This window comes from Sylvia atricapilla, chromosome Z, assembly GCF_009819655.1.
Source record: "Sylvia atricapilla isolate bSylAtr1 chromosome Z, bSylAtr1.pri, whole genome shotgun sequence".
NCBI classification, from domain to species: Eukaryota; Metazoa; Chordata; class Aves; order Passeriformes; family Sylviidae; genus Sylvia; species Sylvia atricapilla.
Genome location: NC_089174.1, coordinates 67,616,724 through 67,632,879, shown reverse-complemented (window position 1 = coordinate 67,632,879; position 16,156 = coordinate 67,616,724). Strand labels below are relative to the sequence as shown.

Below are 16,156 nucleotides of genomic sequence, written 5' to 3'. Positions count from 1 at the left end.
ACTCCTCCACTCCACAGCAGCACAAGGGTGTCCCTGGCAGAGGGCAGGCATCTTCTTCCCCACATGTCCAGACTTGTCCACAGGAGTCTCCTGCCTGTCTGGAGACTTCTCTCCTTGCCCGAGTCAGGAAGGAAGTGCTGAACCTGCAGGTGGGTGTTGCCTCAGGGTTTCCCAAAAAGCCACATCAGCCTTTTTTCTCTTCCTGTCCCTGGAGAAGGAGGTACAAATAGGCTGTGTGAGAAGCCATGTTCCAGTGGGTCCCTAGCAGCCAGAAGCCTGGATGAGGATGGAAATCCTGAGCTGATCTACATCCTTCTGCTCTCTTTTTTTTTCCAGATGCTGTGCTGTGGAGCACCTCATAGTAGAGGGCTCACACAGAGATCCTGAGTGAGAGGGGACCTGGCTCCCACCCTCTGCCCTTGCACGCTGACCTGTCCCCCTTACTTTACAGTCCCCCTCCTGCTCCTGCATGGGCTCTGCTCGGAGTCCCAGCAAGTGAGGCTCCATGCGGCACATCCACACAGAGACGTCTCTGACCCCAGAGCGCAGCACAGACCCCAGCCTGTCCCGGCCCAGTGGGGAGACACCCTTGGAGCCTTCCTCAGAGTGCTGCACGCACCGCAGCATCCTCATGGGCTACAATGAGACAGAGATCAAGCGCCAGAAGGTTTACCAGGTGTCCATCTTCTCCCATCTCTCCAGCTCCTCTGAGAGCACGGAGCAGCGGGCAGGCACCCGGACCGCTGTCAAGAGGGGATACCCTGAGCAGAGAACTCTGGAGGGGGGGCGAGATCCCAAACGAACTCACTGGGGTGACAGGGGCCTGGATGGGAGCCCTGGGCAGGCTTCTCTGGATGATGACGATACTTTCGAAGATGGTCTGCTGGTGGAGGAGCTCTCCCTTTGTGGCTCTGCCCAACACTTCTCCCATAGTGGGTTGCGGGTAGTGGAGCACCGTTGTGAGGGCAGCCCTAGCCACAGCCCCAAGGCAAGCAGAGAGGACAAGTCACAGGATGTCTCCTCCTCCGCCTCCTCCTCCTCCTCCTCCTCCTCCTCCTCCTCTTCCTCCTCTTCCTCCTCTTCCTCCTCTTCCTCCTCTTCCTCCTCTTCCTCCTCTTCCTCCTCCTCCTCCTCTTCCTCCTCCTCTTCCTCCTCCTCTTCCTCCTCCTCTTCCTCCTCCTCTTCCTCCTCCTCTTCCTCCTCCTCTTCCTTCTCATCCCCCTGGCCCCAGCATATTGCTTGCAGTACTTTGCACATGAGAGACAGTTGCCCTGTCTCATCAGGGGATCAGCCGATAGACTATGGAGAGAATGGGGAGCTGGCAAGTGGCCACAATGTAGTTCACCTTGAATTGCACAGTATTGCACAAACAACCCAGCTGGACCCTGGTGGGAAAAGAGAGAAGCCAGGGAGCAGCCCAGCTCACACCAGCAGAGCTAGCGGAGAAGTGGAAGGGCCAGCGGTGGCCAATGGGTGCAGGGAGTCCCCAGTTCTGCAGACAGCACTCAGCCCTGAGCCCAGCAACCTGAGCTCGCAGGAGGTGACACCCTGTGGGAGCAGCCAGCTTAGCAGCACCTGCCCAGCCAAAAGGAAGTTGCTGCCTGCTGGTGAGGTTATGGCTGACTCCTGCTCTGAGGATGAGAGCCTGTCCCCACCAGCAAAGAAGAAGAGGGTCCTGCCATGTCATCCTGTGCCCACAGCCTGCCGCAGCACTGATGCCAAGGGAGCTCCATTCTGGAATCACCTGCTTCCTACAGCCAAGGTGAGCACTGATTATGTGGGGAGGTAGGGAATGACCTGGGGATGCTCAGAGCTCAGGACTGTGCTTGTGGGCAGTGTGGTCCACTGTGGCACCATACCCTGTCCTGTCACTGTGCCGCAGTACTGGTGTGAGCAAGGCAGTAGCTGAAAGTCAGCCCTGGGACACATGCTCTGTTTTAACCAGCTCTTGGCATTTTGTAGTCACTGGATCCTCTGCATGCAACTGGTTTTCTCTCCTGGAGAGCCTTGATTGGACAGGAGACAACCTCCCCATGGCAGTGAGAGCTGGACATGTCATGAAACGACATTTGGTGTCTGGTGGCTTCATGTTAAGGCATGATATTACCAGCAAGCTTGAGAAGAGCAGCTGCCCTCTGCCTACCTGATAAGGAGGAAGACAGATGTGTGGGATACTTGAACTCCTGGCCATGATGTCCATTAGAGCAAGTGTCTGGTGGCAGGCAGTGGAACGGACATGCTTTGACCAAGGAGCCCAGTGCAGTGTGGAGAGATGCCACTGGCTTTTCTGCTATTTTGAGGTGCCTGTGCCGTGTCCCCAAGGTGCCACAAGCTCTCAGCAATGGGGCAGAGCTGTGAGGTTGGCAACCCCACTAGCAGCTCAGGAACTGCCTGTAATTCCTCCTCTTACCCTGTCCTTTTTTATCAGCACCCTTCCTTCACCCTGTCCTGTCACCTGAGGCTGCAGAAGGCTCAGGCCAGACCTAGCACCTACTTTTTCTCTGGGGCATCCCATGGTGTGGGGACTCACAGGAACTGATGTCAGAGGTACCCTGGGTTCTTGCTGCCTGGAGCTGGGACACACCATCCATGGCACACAGCTCCATCCCTGCCTGCCTTTTTCATGCTCTTTCCTCCAGCCCAGCTGCCCCCAGTACTGTCCTTGCAGAGTGAAGCCCTCCAGCAGCTTCCCAGTCATGCCAGCCAGCTCCATCATCCCTTTGTGTTGTGCTGCCCTTTGTGTGGCTTCCAGAAGGGAAAGCCCATGAAAAAGGGACATCTTTACAAGGAGGCTGGAGTGTGCCTGTGGCTTTAATCCTCCACCCCACAGCTGTAGCATCCTAGCTGTGGGTGGGGGTGTGCAGCGCACTCCCCTGTCTGGTGGCACTGCTGAGGACTTTGTATGAATCACCAGGGAACAGAACTTTTCCAAGGCTGGTTGGGAAGTGTCCTTGTAGGTGTCACCAGTCCCTGGGAGGTGCAAGCGGGTGTCATTGCATGTCTCTGTCTACAGGTGTCTTGTCACTGGGGCTGCTCCTGAGACCTGCTTTGTAAAGAGGGAGCAGTGTGTTGTACCCTTGGGTACCAACACCCTCATCCCCAGCTGAGCCACTTCAGGGTTTAGGCAGCCCCATGTCCCCACCAGACACCCCAGTTCTTGTGCTGTGCTGTCCTGTTGGCTGCCCCTCCAGAGGCTGCTGCTGACTGCCCAAGTACAGGAGCCTGTTTCATCTGCTGGGACCCACATGGGAATATGGGGCAGGGCAAGGGGCAGTGGCACCTCCCAGGGGTGCATGGGCCCTGGTTGCTGCCCTAACATGGCTCTCCATTTCATATCCCCTCCAGAGCTCTTCAGATTGCACTGCAGTTGGGAGGAGGCTGAAGAGTGGGCTGCGCCTGAAATCGTGAGTGTCCTGGCAGCCCTGTGGGATGGACATGGGAGCTCAGGGTGCCTGCTCACATCAATACCCTGCACTCACACGGGAGGTTCAGGTTAGGTTGAGTCCTCTTCTGTGGCCTAGCCCAGGTATTTCCCCTCCACAAGACCACAGAATGTGGGGGAAGAGGTTTCTTCTTCCCCTGGGATATAGGAAAATGGGTTTAACCTCTAGTAAAGGTATCGGGGACCTGGAGAGGGATCCACATTCCTAGAGACAGGAACAGTGCTGTGTGCTCTTCAGTCCAACCCCAATCTTCTCTCCTCACTCCAAGGCGACATCTCCGGACCAGCCTCCGGAGGGGCACCAGGTCTCCCGCAGCACCCTGGGCCACCACCACTGTCAGCCATGCTCTGCGGGGCAACTTTGAGGTAATGGTGCCCATCTGCTGGGGGAAGGTGGATCCTGGGGGCTCTATGTAGGGCTAGTGATGAGTGTGAGAGGCTGATGGGAGCCCTGCTGTGGGGCTGGGCTGATTGTCCCCAAAAGGCTTGGCGTGCAGTGGCCACCACCTAGCTGTGGCTCAGCCAGCAGATCCTTGAGTGGAATCTGCTGAGATTGGTGCTGTAAGGCTGAGCTGTGGCACTCTCACTGCTTCTCCCTGTTGGATGGTTGGTGTTATCGTAGCAATTCAGGCTGCATCTGTCTCAGAGTGAGGTCTCTGGGTGCACAAGGGCAAGCAGTTGCTTGGGTGCAGTGAGGATGGGGATGACTTCACCTGGAGCATTGAGGCAGGGGATAGGGCTGGTGTTTGAGATTCCCTAACGCTTCCCTCTCCTCTCAGGAGTCCATCTTGAAGGGGTGCTTTGCACCATCGGGGAGGATCGAAGGTTTCACAGCAGAGATCGGTGCCAGTGGCTCCTACTGTCCCCAGCATGTCACCCTGCCTGTTGATGTCACCTACTTCGACATCTCTGAACACAGTGCACCTTCGCCTTTCCTGGTACATAGATGTGGGGGAGCTGTGGGGGGCTGGCACTGGCACCCTGGGGCAGCCCCTCACTGTAGAGGATGGCTGAAGCAACCACCTGCTTGTGGAGGTGGCTGCCTGTGCCAGGAGCAGTCTTTAAAACCCAAAAAAGCAAAAAGGGAAAGAAGAAGCCCTGCTGCTTCTTGGTTGTCATTGTCACCACCTCTCTGTTTCTGCTCCTCGTTTGGAGAGGAGCTGTGAGCTGGGGGTCTTCTTGCTGACTTGTGTCAAGCGTTTACAGCAAGGGACTCTCAGACCCATACTCTTGTGGTGTTGTGTTATTTAGGACTTGAGCTGAAGCCTAGAGCTCAATCAGCCTCTCTGGTGGAAAGGCCGTTTGGAAACTCAGGTGAAGCAGTCCAGCTCACACATCCAGACACACCACGTGGCTAGCTCAGCCAGGAGAGGCAGAAGGCCTTGACACCAGATCAGTTCCAGCTGGTTTACTTCCAGGAGCTGAAGGGAAACCCGGGGTCAAGAGGGGGAGTCATCTGCTTGTTCCCACTTAAGTATGGGGTTCAGCAGCCATTGACCTTGAGGTGTGGGGGTGGAGCAAAGGGCAGGTAAGGTCAGTATTCCATAGGGGAGACAGGGCCGGTCACCAGGTCCCACAACCAGTGCAGACACGCCGAGGAGAGGAGAAACCAAGGGCCAGCAGCATTAGGGTGGGGGGAGGAACTAGGGCAAACAGTGTGTACAGAGCACCATTGGGAAGTCCCTCTCTCAGGCTGCGCTGGTAACTATGGTCTGTCTTTCCAAGGCCAAACCCTGGGTATTACATTGAGGGGCTGCAGGGATTTCACAGGCTCTCCCTAGGCTTTCGCCCTCTCTTATGCACTGTTTATTTTGCCCTAGGGAGTGATTGACTTGGAGGCCTTGGGAAAGAAGGGTTACAGTGTCCCCAAAGCTGGAACCATCCAAGTGGTGAGTCATTCCCTGGCCTGTAGTAGCACTGTGGGGATGAGGCTGGTTGGGCACTGGTTGTCCTACTTGGGGGGGGTATTTATTCTCCATGACATCGTTAGGGAGGGCAGTGCCTAGACGGGGTGTCTCCTGCAGAGAGGTTACGTGGCCACCAAGATGGCTTTGCAGAGAGGGTGCTGTCTGGGAGACAAGGTGATGGGAGAATCAGGGAAGAAAAAGGTGGGTGAGAGTTTTGGCAGGGAAGTGTGTGTGTATGTGCAGTGGGAATGGGATGTGATGGAAGAGGAGCACATGTGTGCAGGTGGGTGGAAAGGACTGATCTATGACACTCAGGGTAAGCCCTCTAGGACTGGTGTGGGGCTCTCTGGGTCCTTGGTCCAGCAGCTTCTGCTCCCAGATGCCTGATCTCTGCCCTGCATCCTTCCCAGTCTCACCTCCTACCCCTCTGCCCCCAGACCTTATTTAACCCCAACAAGACTGTGGTGAAGATGTTTTTGGTGACATACGACTTCCAGGACATGCCAGCCAACCACATGACCTTCCTACGCCATCGCATCTTCCTGGTACCCGTGGGGGAGGAGGAGGGGTCCACAGTGGCCCCTAGTGACCCACTGGGCACCAGCCCACCCCGCAGGGTCCTCTGCTATCTGATGCATCTAAGGTAAAGCATGCCAGGGGGGTGGGCACCAGTCGCAAGGTCACCCCTGGGCTCCAACATGTCCCAAGCCTGCAAGACAGGACAGACTGGGGAGGAGCAGGGACCAGTTGCTCCTTTGGGGAGGTTGGAGCTGCCACCCTGCCCAAGGGCAGCTGTCTCTGTCCCTCTGAAGGCAACCAGGGACCAAAGTAGTCAAGGGGGTTGTGGCCTCACTGAGGACGCCCTGCCCTTGCCTGGGGAGCCTGAGGTCCCTCTGCCCTGCTCATCTCCATGCAGGTTTCACAGCTCCAAGTCGGGGAAGATCTACCTTCATGACGACATTCGGCTGCTTTTCTCACGCAAGTCGATCGAGGTGGATTCGGGGATCCCCTACGAACTGAAATCCTTCACAGAGATGCCGCGGAACCCCTGCTACTCACCTCGGGCCTGACCTTCTTCACCCCCCCACCCCCCAGGGCTACTGGGGAGCCTCCAGCCCAGCACTTCGGGGAGAGATGAGTAAAGGGCCAGCAAGCACTGCTTTGAGATATCACCCACCTTCCTGACCAGCACAGACACCATGCTCTGCAGCAGGCCTGAGATCACCCAGGGTGCTTCACCAAGGGGGCAGGGGCTGAAGAGCAGCCCTGGCACTCCAGGGACATGCTCAAGCCTTGTGCTGGCACTGCTTCCAGCTGGGAGATTTGACTGTGGCTGAGGTGGGTGGGTGTAGAGTGAAGAGCTGGGCTGGAGCTGTAAGACCACCCACACGTCTCCTGGGTCTAGGAACAGAAAGTGTGGAAGAGTTTGTATTTATTAGTATTTATTGTTGCTGGGAGGACAGAGGAGGCTTGTGCAGAGGATCAGAGATGCTGTGCTTGTTTCTTCCCCCCAGCCCTGCCTGCACCAGGCTGCCTGTGTCCCGACAGGGCTCTGGGGACTTTGAGGATGACTAGGGACAGGGATGCCTCAGCCCATGAAAAGGAGAGTGACCCAGTGCTCACACAAGGTTCAGGTCAGGGGCGTGTTAAAAGCCCTGTGACAGGCTGAGCCTCACTGGCACCAGCTTTGCAGGGCCAGCCCAACTCCAAGCAGCCTGGGGAGGTCTACACTTACCTTCTGAGTTTTTTAGGGCAAGCCAGACCCAAAGAGGCCTATGGCTGTCAAAGAAGTGGCCACTGCCAGGTTCCTGAAGGTAAGAGACACAGCTGCCACGTGGATGGGGACCTGGGGCTCTTTGCAGGAATATGGGGATAGCCCTCTGGGCAAGAGCCTCCAGAGCACGTGAGCTGTGGATCTGAGAAGATTGCCAAAAAAAGAAAGGAACCTTGCACTGTCTGTGTGTGTGAGGTGAATCCCATGCGGAGGTAGCTTTGGGCAGGGGTCTGACAGCAGCGTGATCGGGCTGGAGGGTGGTCAGGAGCCCCAGCTTAGTCCCTGGGAAGCAGGGAAGCAACAAGGGACATCAAATTCTGGGAGCTGGGCTGGATTCTCAGGAGCAGGACTGCGAGAATCCAGACTGGGGCAATCAGAGGGTCAGGGCTGAGGGTAAAACAATCTTGCACATTCCCCCTCTGTATCGCCCCTCGACCCTCTGAGGGTCTCAGCAAGGCTCGCCGTGCCATCCCAGGCTGTGGGGATCTTCAGGCCCTCCTTTAGAGGGAACAAGAGGGGACAGGCCTGACCCCATCAACTCCCAGCCCTGCGGCTAAGACTCCAGTGCAGGGGTCTCAGTGTGGGGATGGGCCAGGATTGGGAGGGGATGTGCAGGCGAGGCCCTGCTCTGCCCTTCCCGGGGGCGGCCAAAGGGATCCGGCTCTGCTGCGCTGGGGTTAGGAAGCCTGAACCTGCCCATATATTCACATTGGAGGTCTGAACCCCCCAAACGGGGGCTTTGACCCCCCCTCTCACCGGGGGTTGCTCCCCCTAACCCGGGCTCCTGAATCCCCCAAACCGTGGAACTGAATCGTCCCCCAGCTGGAGCTCTGAATGTCCTCAAACACCAGAGGCCGCTCCCCTCCACTGCCCTGGCCAGCGGGTCTCGGGGGCCGCCATGACACCGGAGTCCCCCTCGCCCCCAGGTCACCGGGGCTGCCACTCTCGCCGTGGCCCTGCGGGTTCGCGAAGGCCGTGCCGGTACTTTTTGTGTTGGTTTCTAATTTAATAAACGTCCGTTTGGAGCTCCAGAACGAGACCGGGGCTGCCGCCCGCTAGGGGGGCGGTGTGAAATCGCGGGCGGGCGGAACTGGGAGTAGCGGCCGGAGAAGCTGGAAGGACCGATCCGAGCGGCGCACCCGGAAGCGGGGTGGCGCAGGGGCCTTCCGGGAGTGCGGGAGAGGAGGCGGCGGCGGCGGCGGCGCCGAGCGGGGCGGGCGGAGGGGGCGATGCTGTCGCGGGCGGGGATCCGGGCCCGGCCCGGCCTCGGGCTGCTGCAGGTGCGGGAAATAAAGGGTGAGGAGGGAACGGGGAGAACTCGGAGGTTGCCCACGTGGGGAAGGTTCGGGTAGTGAGTGCTGGAGGGGCCGGGAGAAGGAGTTTGGACTGGGGGCACCAAGATGTGGGGGATCGTGTTGGGCTACGGGAGGTGTTGGGGGGGGGAACTGGGCAGGGATGGGGTAAAGCGGTGTTGGAGGGACACAGAGCACGGACGGGCGTGGGAGTCGGAGGTGGGGTTTAGTGGGTGGTGGTTTCGTGGGTCCGAGGAAGAGGTGAGAGGGAATTGGGCAGCGATGGGGGCACGGGGGCGGGGAATTAGAGAGAGCTGTGGACAAAGGGGTATCGGAGATTGCGGAGATAGGAGCGGTCTGTGGTGTCGGGGCTCCAGGAAGGTGCTGGGGTGGTGGTGAGGAGCTGGGAAGGAATAAGGCTGCGGGGACACGGCGGGGTGAAAAGGATAAATAGGTATGAGGGGATTGAGAGGGAGTCGGTGGGGTGTTTGGGATCCAGTGAAGGGCTGGCAGTGCCGGGGCTCGGTGGGGGAGAGCTGGGCAGGAATGGAGAAAGGGGTGCGGTGGGACGTGCACTGGACAGATGGGTATGGGGGATTGAGCAGGAGCAGTGGTGGGGCAGTGGGGTAGTGTTGGTCTGGGGAGAGCCGGGCAGGGATGGAGCTGAAGGACGGGCCGTGGTGTAGAGAATAGATAGGTATAGAGAGGCTGAAGAGGGGTGGTCAGTGAGGGAGTGTTTGGGGCTGGGAAGGGCTGGGGTATGGACAGGGAGAGGGGGGTGGTGTAGAGGACAAATGAGTCAGGTAACTGAGGAGGTGGGGTTTCAGTAGGCTGGTGCTGTTGAGAGTTTGGGGGACACCGTGCATGGGAAGGAGCTGGGCAGAGAAGGAGGTGTGAGGAGGAGGGGTGCAGAGGACAAGTGAGGGTAGGAGCAGGAGTGAGAGAGGGGTCTTTGGATGCCGTGTTGGGGGTCTGGGGAAGTGCCAGGATGGTGGTGATGAGCTGGGCAGGGATTGGGGTACAGGGAGGCATTGCAAAGGGTGTGGACAAATAGGAGGGCCAGTGGGGGTGACTGACCATAGGGAGTGATGAGGTGGGGCTGGGTTGTTGTAGAAGAAGTGGATATGTGGGATGTGTGAGCTGGGTTGGGATGTGGGGAGGTTGAGGGAAGCTGTATGAGTGAGGGTCTGTGGGGAGAAGGGTGGGGAAATGCCTGGAAAAACAGCTCTTTGTGGGAAGCCCTGGTGGCAGCCAGAACTAGGGAGGGACAGGTTGTTGAAAAGGGGTGGTCTGGGGCTGAGGTGAGGAAGAGGACTGGGGGGAGTGGACGTGCACAGGTTATAGGGGCTGAGTGGGGCAGAAGAGACCTACATGCACAGCCCTTCATTGTCCTTTATGGTGGCAGAGGGGCTTTATTCCCTGCTACAGGGTGGATGTGAGAGGAGTGGAGATGTGCAGAAAACTCTGGCATGGGAGTGAGCCCCCCTGCACCAGTGGAGAAGACTGTCCCTGGTGCCCAGGCCTCATCCCTGTGGGAACACCCTTACAGCACGGGCTTGTTTGAGTCATTGTTCCCTGCCTTGGTCTCCTGCTCGTGAGCCCAGATGGGGTAACAGGCGTGGAAATGGGCTCTGAGGTGCCAGCAGCTGGTCTCAACCGCGCTCCATCTCCTTCCCCCAGCACTCCCAGCAGCTGAAGCGTGTGGCACGGCTGGCCCCAGCTCCGTGCCGCTGGAACTCCGGGCTGCCCATGAACATCGGGGTGCTCTTTGTGCCCCAGCAGGAGGCCTGGGTGGTGGAGAGGATGGGCAAGTTCCACCGAATCCTCGAGCCTGTAAGGAGCAGCTTTTCTCCCCTTCTGGATTCAGCAGGTTCCTAAAGCTGTAGCAAGGCGCATCCTTTGCAGGATCCAAGAGGGGTGGTGGGCTTAGTTTCTCAGGCTGAAATCCTTTTGGCTGCCTGTGGATTAATTTTCCTTGGTGGGGTACTAAAAGCACTGAGTAACTGAAATTTCCTGTGTATAAAACATGTTTGCAGTGCCATGGTCTTTGTGGGCATGACTCTCTCTAGTCTATCAGCCATCTAATCCCACCCTTTTCCCAGGGTTTGAACTTCCTCATCCCTCTCTTGGATCGGATTCGTTACGTCCAGAGTCTCAAAGAAATCGTCATTAATGTCCCAGAGCAGTCAGCTGTCACACTGGGTGAGGAACAGCTTCTGTGTCCTGCCCCTTTCCTTCTGCTGCATCTGGGGTGAGCAAGGGACAATGTCAGGATGAGTGGAATTGTCCCAAGCTCCTGCACTCAGCCTTGGTACCTGCGTTTGACCATAAAATCACAAGATCACTGAATGATTTGGGTTAGAAAGGACCCTAAATCTTGTTCCAACCGCCCTGCAGTGGGTAGGGGACATATTCCACTCAGCCAGGTTGCTAAAAGCCATGTCCAGCCCAGCCTTGGATGGACACTTCCAAGGATGGGGCATCCACAGCTTCTCTCAGCAACTTACTTCAGTGCATCACCACCCACACAGTAAAGAACTTCTTCCTAACATCTAGTCTAAGCCTGTCTTCTATCAGCTTAAGGCCATTCCTCCATGTCCCATCCCTCCATGTCCATGTGAAATGTCCCTCTCCAGCTCTCTTAAGGTACTGTAAGGCTGTTGCTGTGAGTGGGGGCACCCCCAGGAGGTTCCAGCTGCTCTCTCTGGGCTGCAGCTGCTCCTTCTTGCTGACTTAAATGCACTTGGCCAGAAATAAATTTTTCAGGTGCTTTCATTAATTGAACTACAAAAGAAATTTCTGTTTCTGTAAAAAACTATTTTAAAACAGGTTAATGGGTATAATGTTTACAGACAACTTTGTTATATTTCTAGTTTTGAGTGGTTTGTTTTGTTTTTTCCTCCTTAAATCTTTATTTATGAGGGCTACTGTGTGAAATGCTTCTATCTGGAAAATCAAAACCTTTTGTGTATTAAAACATCGCAGTGTTGTCCAGGGAACGTAAGGTCCTTTTACAAAGCCTTTAGGTAGGAAGATCTATTTCAGCCAATCCTCTTCTGTGCCATGCTGCTATGCCAGGGTGAAAAAGGATGAGCCTGCCCAGCTGTGCTGTGGAAGAGGGGCTTTCCATGTTTTGTTTGTGCTGCTTCAGTAAACAGGGTCTGTTGTTCTCTCCTGACAGATAATGTCACCCTGCAGATTGATGGTGTGCTCTACTTGCGGGTTATGGACCCCTACAAGGTACCATCTCTGCCCCATGGGCACCTTTCTCCTGTCTATGCCCACTCCCTGCTCCCTAGAATGTTGGCTCCAGCCTGTGTGTCCTGCCTGGCAGGTGGGCTGGGCACTCTTGACTCCTCCCAAGCCTCCAGACTCCACATTTCCAGCAGAGGTGTCTGACAGATTTCTTGCTTTAGCACTCTGTTTGTCTCTCCTGCCTTGCTCAGGGCCCTTCTTGGCATCCCTATCCACTGTTCTGTGCTTCTGCTCTCCAGGCGAGCTATGGGGTGGAAGATCCTGAGTATGCAGTGACCCAGCTGGCCCAGACCACCATGAGATCTGAACTTGGCAAACTTTCCCTCGACAGAGTCTTCCGGGTGAGCTGGGGAGGTGGATTACAGAGCTGGCAGTTTCGCCCAAAATCCCAGAACAGGCTGCATGGCCAGGCTGATGTGCTTAACAGCAAAATGCCCTTTGCTTAGAGGATTTATGGCTTCTGTTTCAGTTGACCTATTGGTAAATCCTTGGAGATGGGTCTTGCTGCAGTTGTTTTTTTAACAAGTTATTTTTTGCTCTGCCATGCATTATTTGGAGGAGGTGATGGGTGGCATGTGTCTGCACCCTGCTGGTCCAGCTGCCTTTCTTGAGTCAGTGACTCTTTGCTCAGTCCCAGTGATGAATATCCCTGCCCTGGGTCATGGGGTACTGTAATCCTTGTGCTGCATTTGCTGGGAAGAAACCAGAGTTGCTGGGGCATTGTCTTGTATCCAGATGTATGCCAAATGTTGTATCCCGGCAGCTTCAGTGTGGGGCACTGCCCTCCCTAGGAGACGGTGACCCCTTCAAGGGCTGCAGGAAGCACCTGACCCTGCCTGAAAGCTGTGGAGATTTTTTTTTCTGGCAGACCTTGGCCTCTGAGGGAGGTGTCTGTTTCCCTCCTCATACATCTCTCATGCTAAGCCCCTCTTCTCTGCTCCCTGCCATTTCTTTTTTGTTTCCCAGGAGCGGGAGTCCCTCAATGCCAGCATCGTGGATGCCATCAACCAGGCTTCAGACTGCTGGGGCATCCGGTGTCTGCGCTATGAGATCAAGGACATCCATGTGCCCCCACGTGTGAAGGAATCCATGCAGATGCAGGTGAGGCTCTCTGTGAGGGAGGTCTGGAACAAGAGAGAGGCCTCGTCTTCTACATTGCGTTACAGAATCACAGAATCAATAAGGTTGGAAGACTTCAGATCATCAAGTCCAACCTATGACCAAACTCTACCTTGTCATCCAGACCATGGCACCAAGTGCCATGTCCAGTCTTTGCTTGAAGATCTCCACAAACAGTATCTACCTCTCTGGTAGCTCATTCCAATGTCTAATCACCCTTTCTGTGAAGATATTCTTCCTAATGACCAACCTAAACCTCCCCTGATGTTGCTTAAGACTATGTCCTCTCATCGTGTTGCTGACTACCTGGGAGAGGAGGCCAACTCCCATGTCACTGCAACCTCCTTTCAGGTAGTTGTACAGAGATAAGGTCTCCTCACAAGACCTTGTCTCCTCTTGTCCAGACTAAACAACTGCTGCTCTCTCACGGAGTCCTCATCAGACTTGTGCTCCAAATCTTCCCCAGCTCCATTGCTGTTCTCTGGACACTCCAGCACCTCAATGTCCCTCTCGAACTGAGGTGCCCAGAACTGGACACAGGGCTCAAAGCATGGCCTTGCCAGTGCTGGCTACAAAGGGATAGTAACTTCCCTGGTCCTGCTGGCCATGCTATTGCTGCTACAGGCTATATGGTTCATTATTTTTACCTGTTCAGAGCTGGCAGCAACCACCCCTTGCCTCAGGAGGGCACTTTGACAGACACAGAGCTACTGAATGAGTAACTCCTATCATAATTTTTGTGGTGGTGGCCCCTGACTGCAACATACAAGCCCTGCCTGCTCTCTTTAAAATCCCGACTGGGCTTTGTGGGGAAGCAAATTTCAGAGCTGAAGGTCTGCCTTTGAGAAAAGCTGGACAGCCATATCTGGCTGGAAGAGGAAGAGGGGGAAGCAGCTGTCCACATAGATGGGGACAGGGCTGGGCAGGGCTGTGTGGCATGAGGAGCAGAACCAGCCCTTGCTACACACAGTTTAGGTGTATTTTCATGCTTTGCTAAGCCATGCTTCCCCCAGCAGAACAGAGGAGCATGTCCTTGCCCTACAGATGGGATTTCCCCAGCATAGCCATGGCAGGCTGGTGTCTGACCTGTGTTTGCAGGTGGAGGCAGAGCGACGGAAGCGGGCAACAGTGCTGGAGTCAGAGGGGACGAGGGAGTCAGCTATCAACGTGGCTGAAGGCCAGAAGCAGGCCCAGATCTTGGCATCTGAAGCTGAGAAGGCCGAACAAATCAACAAAGCTGCTGGTAGTGCCTGGGGCTAAAACATGGGGTTCTGTAGGGCTCTGGATTGAAGGATGGTGCTGCAGGGGAGGGACTGCATCCCTGTGAGCCAGGCTCCCTCAGCCACTCTGATCCTTCCTTGCCAGTGCCTCAGGCTGAGCTCCAGTTGATGTTGGTGGCCTGCCCCAGCCTCCTGGCTGCAGGAGGCATGTGATAGTGTTGCTGTTGGGGAAGAGACCACCATGCATGCCTGAAATTGTTTTGATTCACTCCCTGAAATGCTCAGGATTCAGTCTTTGCAAGTGCTATCTCATGATTCTAATGCACGCCCTGCTGTGGTTCATTGCAGGAGAAGCCAATGCCATGCTGGTCAAGGCCAGGGCCAAGGCAGAGGCAATTCAGCTGCTGGCAGCTGCTCTGTCACAGCAGGTGAGCAATGGCTGCCTGGAGTAGCCGCTGGCTTGGTGCTGCCACTGGGGGAGGTGAAATTGTGGGCAGGGTGGCACTTGACTTTCTTCTGGACACTCCCTGACACCTTTAGCAGCAGCAGGGAGTGAGGATCTTTGCTGGACTGGGGTGGGCTCGGGATACAGGCAGGGATGAGCTGCTGGTGGTATGTGACTTGTCCCTCTGTCCCCAGCATGGCAATGCTGCTGCCTCCCTGTCTGTGGCAGAGCAGTACGTGAACGCTTTCTCCAAGATTGCCAAAGACTCCAACACCGTTCTGCTGCCCGCCAACACCGGCGATGTCACCAACATGGTCGCACAGGTCAGTGTAGCCCTGTGTGTCCTGGGCTGCATCCAGAGCCTTGTGGGCATCAGCTCAAGAGAGGGGATTCTGCCCCTCTGCTTTGGTGAGACCTGGAGCTCTGCATCCATCTCTGAGGTCCTGACACAGGAAGGACAGGGATCTGCTCAAGTAAGCCCAGAGGAGGCCACCAAGATGGTCAGAGGGATGGAGCACCTCTCCTGTGAGGAAGGGCTGAGAGAATTTGGGTTGTTCAGTCTGGAGAAGGGGAGGCTCTAGAGTGACATTGTAGCGCTTTCCTGTACTTAAAAGGGACTCACCAGGAAGATGAAGAGATACTTTACACGGGCATGTCATGATAGGATGAGGAGGAGTGGCTTTAAACTGAATAAGTAAGTTGAGATTAGGTTTTGGAAAGCAGTTTTTTCCTGTGAGGGTGGTGAGGCACTGGAGCAGATTGCACAGAGAAGCTGTGGATGCCCCATCCTGGGAGGTGTTCAAGGTCAGGTTGAATGGAGCTCTGGGCAACCTGGTCCAGTGCGGGGTGTCTCTGCCTGTGGTGAGAGGTTAGAAAAAGAGGATCTTTAAGCTCCTTTCCAACCCAAGCCATTCTTGTTCTCAGCTAAGTGAGTCTTGCTCATTTCACAGGGAGGTGAAGAGGGCACTAGGCTGGGGCCTGGCTCTCTCCTCCCCTTCTTGTGACTGTCTCGTTTCTTCCAGGCCCTGGGGATTTACACCGCACTGACCAAGCCACAAGCTGTGAAGACCCAAGATGAGATGCCCCCAGCCCACGAGGACTCCCACTCTCCTGCCACAGAGGTGCTGAAGGCAGAACAGGGCAGCTCCAGCTAACGGGGCTGGAAGGATCCCACACCCTCTCCCAAAGCCTGGCAGTCCTGTTCTGCTGCAGGCAGTCGCTCTTGTTCCCTTAGTCCCGTTTTGTATTGGATTTAAATCATGTAATAAATGGTAACAGTGCTGCTGCAGCACGTTCCCTCGTTGCTTGGGTGCCTCACCCCAGCATTCCATGCCTAAGGGTGACTATGGCTCCGCGGCAGGCTCTTGGTGGGATCTCCCATGGACATGCAGTGACATACACGAGTGAAAAATTAGGTATTACGAAAAATTTCTTCTGTGAGGGTAGTGAGGCACTGGCACAGGTGGTCCTGGGAAGCCGTGGATTCCCCATCCCTGGGAATGTTCAAGGTCAAGTTGGATGAGGCTCCGAGGAACCTGGTTGAGTTGAAGCTGTCCATGCCCACAGAAGGGGGCTTGGAATTAGATGATCTTCAACCCAACCACAGGGCAGGGGCCGCCTATATCGATTAATTAATTGATTAATTAAAACAAGCCTTTCGCCGTTATGAGGGCGCCTCGCCTGAAGGGAAGCGCGCTGGGGC

General features: G+C 55.8%; 2 protein-coding genes across 14 annotated transcripts in view; both read left to right on the top strand.

Moving 5' to 3' along the window:
* Positions 1-8,157, top strand: part of ATOSB (atos homolog B) — a 39,324-nt gene extending 31,167 nt beyond the window's left edge. For 9 of the 11 annotated variants that reach the window (XM_066338385.1, XM_066338391.1, XM_066338386.1 and 6 more), the window contains 7 exons: positions 337-1,762; positions 3,346-3,404; positions 3,712-3,808; positions 4,222-4,380; positions 5,263-5,331; positions 5,787-5,992; positions 6,266-8,157. In XM_066338385.1, the coding sequence (XP_066194482.1) occupies positions 506-1,762; positions 3,346-3,404; positions 3,712-3,808; positions 4,222-4,380; positions 5,263-5,331; positions 5,787-5,992; positions 6,266-6,419 (2,001 nt within the window). In that variant the 5' untranslated portion in view covers positions 337-505 and the 3' untranslated portion in view covers positions 6,420-8,157. The remainder of the gene's footprint in view (positions 1-336; positions 1,763-3,345; positions 3,405-3,711; positions 3,809-4,221; positions 4,381-5,262; positions 5,332-5,786; positions 5,993-6,265) is intronic. The other 2 variants (XM_066338394.1, XM_066338395.1) reach the window with 2 other exon arrangements.
* STOML2 (stomatin like 2) lies at positions 6,436-15,742 on the top strand. 3 transcript variants are annotated; one of them, XM_066338397.1, is made up of 10 exons: positions 6,436-8,403; positions 10,096-10,248; positions 10,518-10,617; positions 11,597-11,655; positions 11,910-12,011; positions 12,637-12,771; positions 13,888-14,032; positions 14,358-14,437; positions 14,649-14,777; positions 15,477-15,742. In XM_066338397.1, the coding sequence occupies exons 1-10, from the start codon at positions 8,353-8,355 to the stop codon at positions 15,606-15,608; spliced, it is 1,086 nt and encodes a 361-aa protein (XP_066194494.1). In that variant the 5' UTR covers positions 6,436-8,352; the 3' UTR covers positions 15,609-15,742. The 3 variants fall into 3 exon arrangements, with proteins under 3 accessions (XP_066194494.1, XP_066194496.1, XP_066194495.1); XM_066338398.1 differs by having other exon boundaries at positions 6,438-7,163; XM_066338399.1 differs by lacking the exon at positions 11,910-12,011.
* Positions 15,743-16,156: the final 414 nt, after the last annotated feature.

Bases quoted from the DNA above. Each gene is read 5' to 3' on its own strand.
- STOML2 (XM_066338397.1), top strand. From the start codon at position 8,353: ATGCTGTCGCGGGCGGGGATCCGGGCCCGGCCCGGCCTCGGGCTGCTG. The intron at 8,404-10,095 runs GTGCGGGAAATA...TCCTTCCCCCAG, and splicing joins CCGGCCTCGGGCTGCTGCAG to CACTCCCAGCAGCTGAAGCG. The intron at 14,033-14,357 runs GTAGTGCCTGGG...GGTTCATTGCAG, and splicing joins ACAAATCAACAAAGCTGCTG to GAGAAGCCAATGCCATGCTG.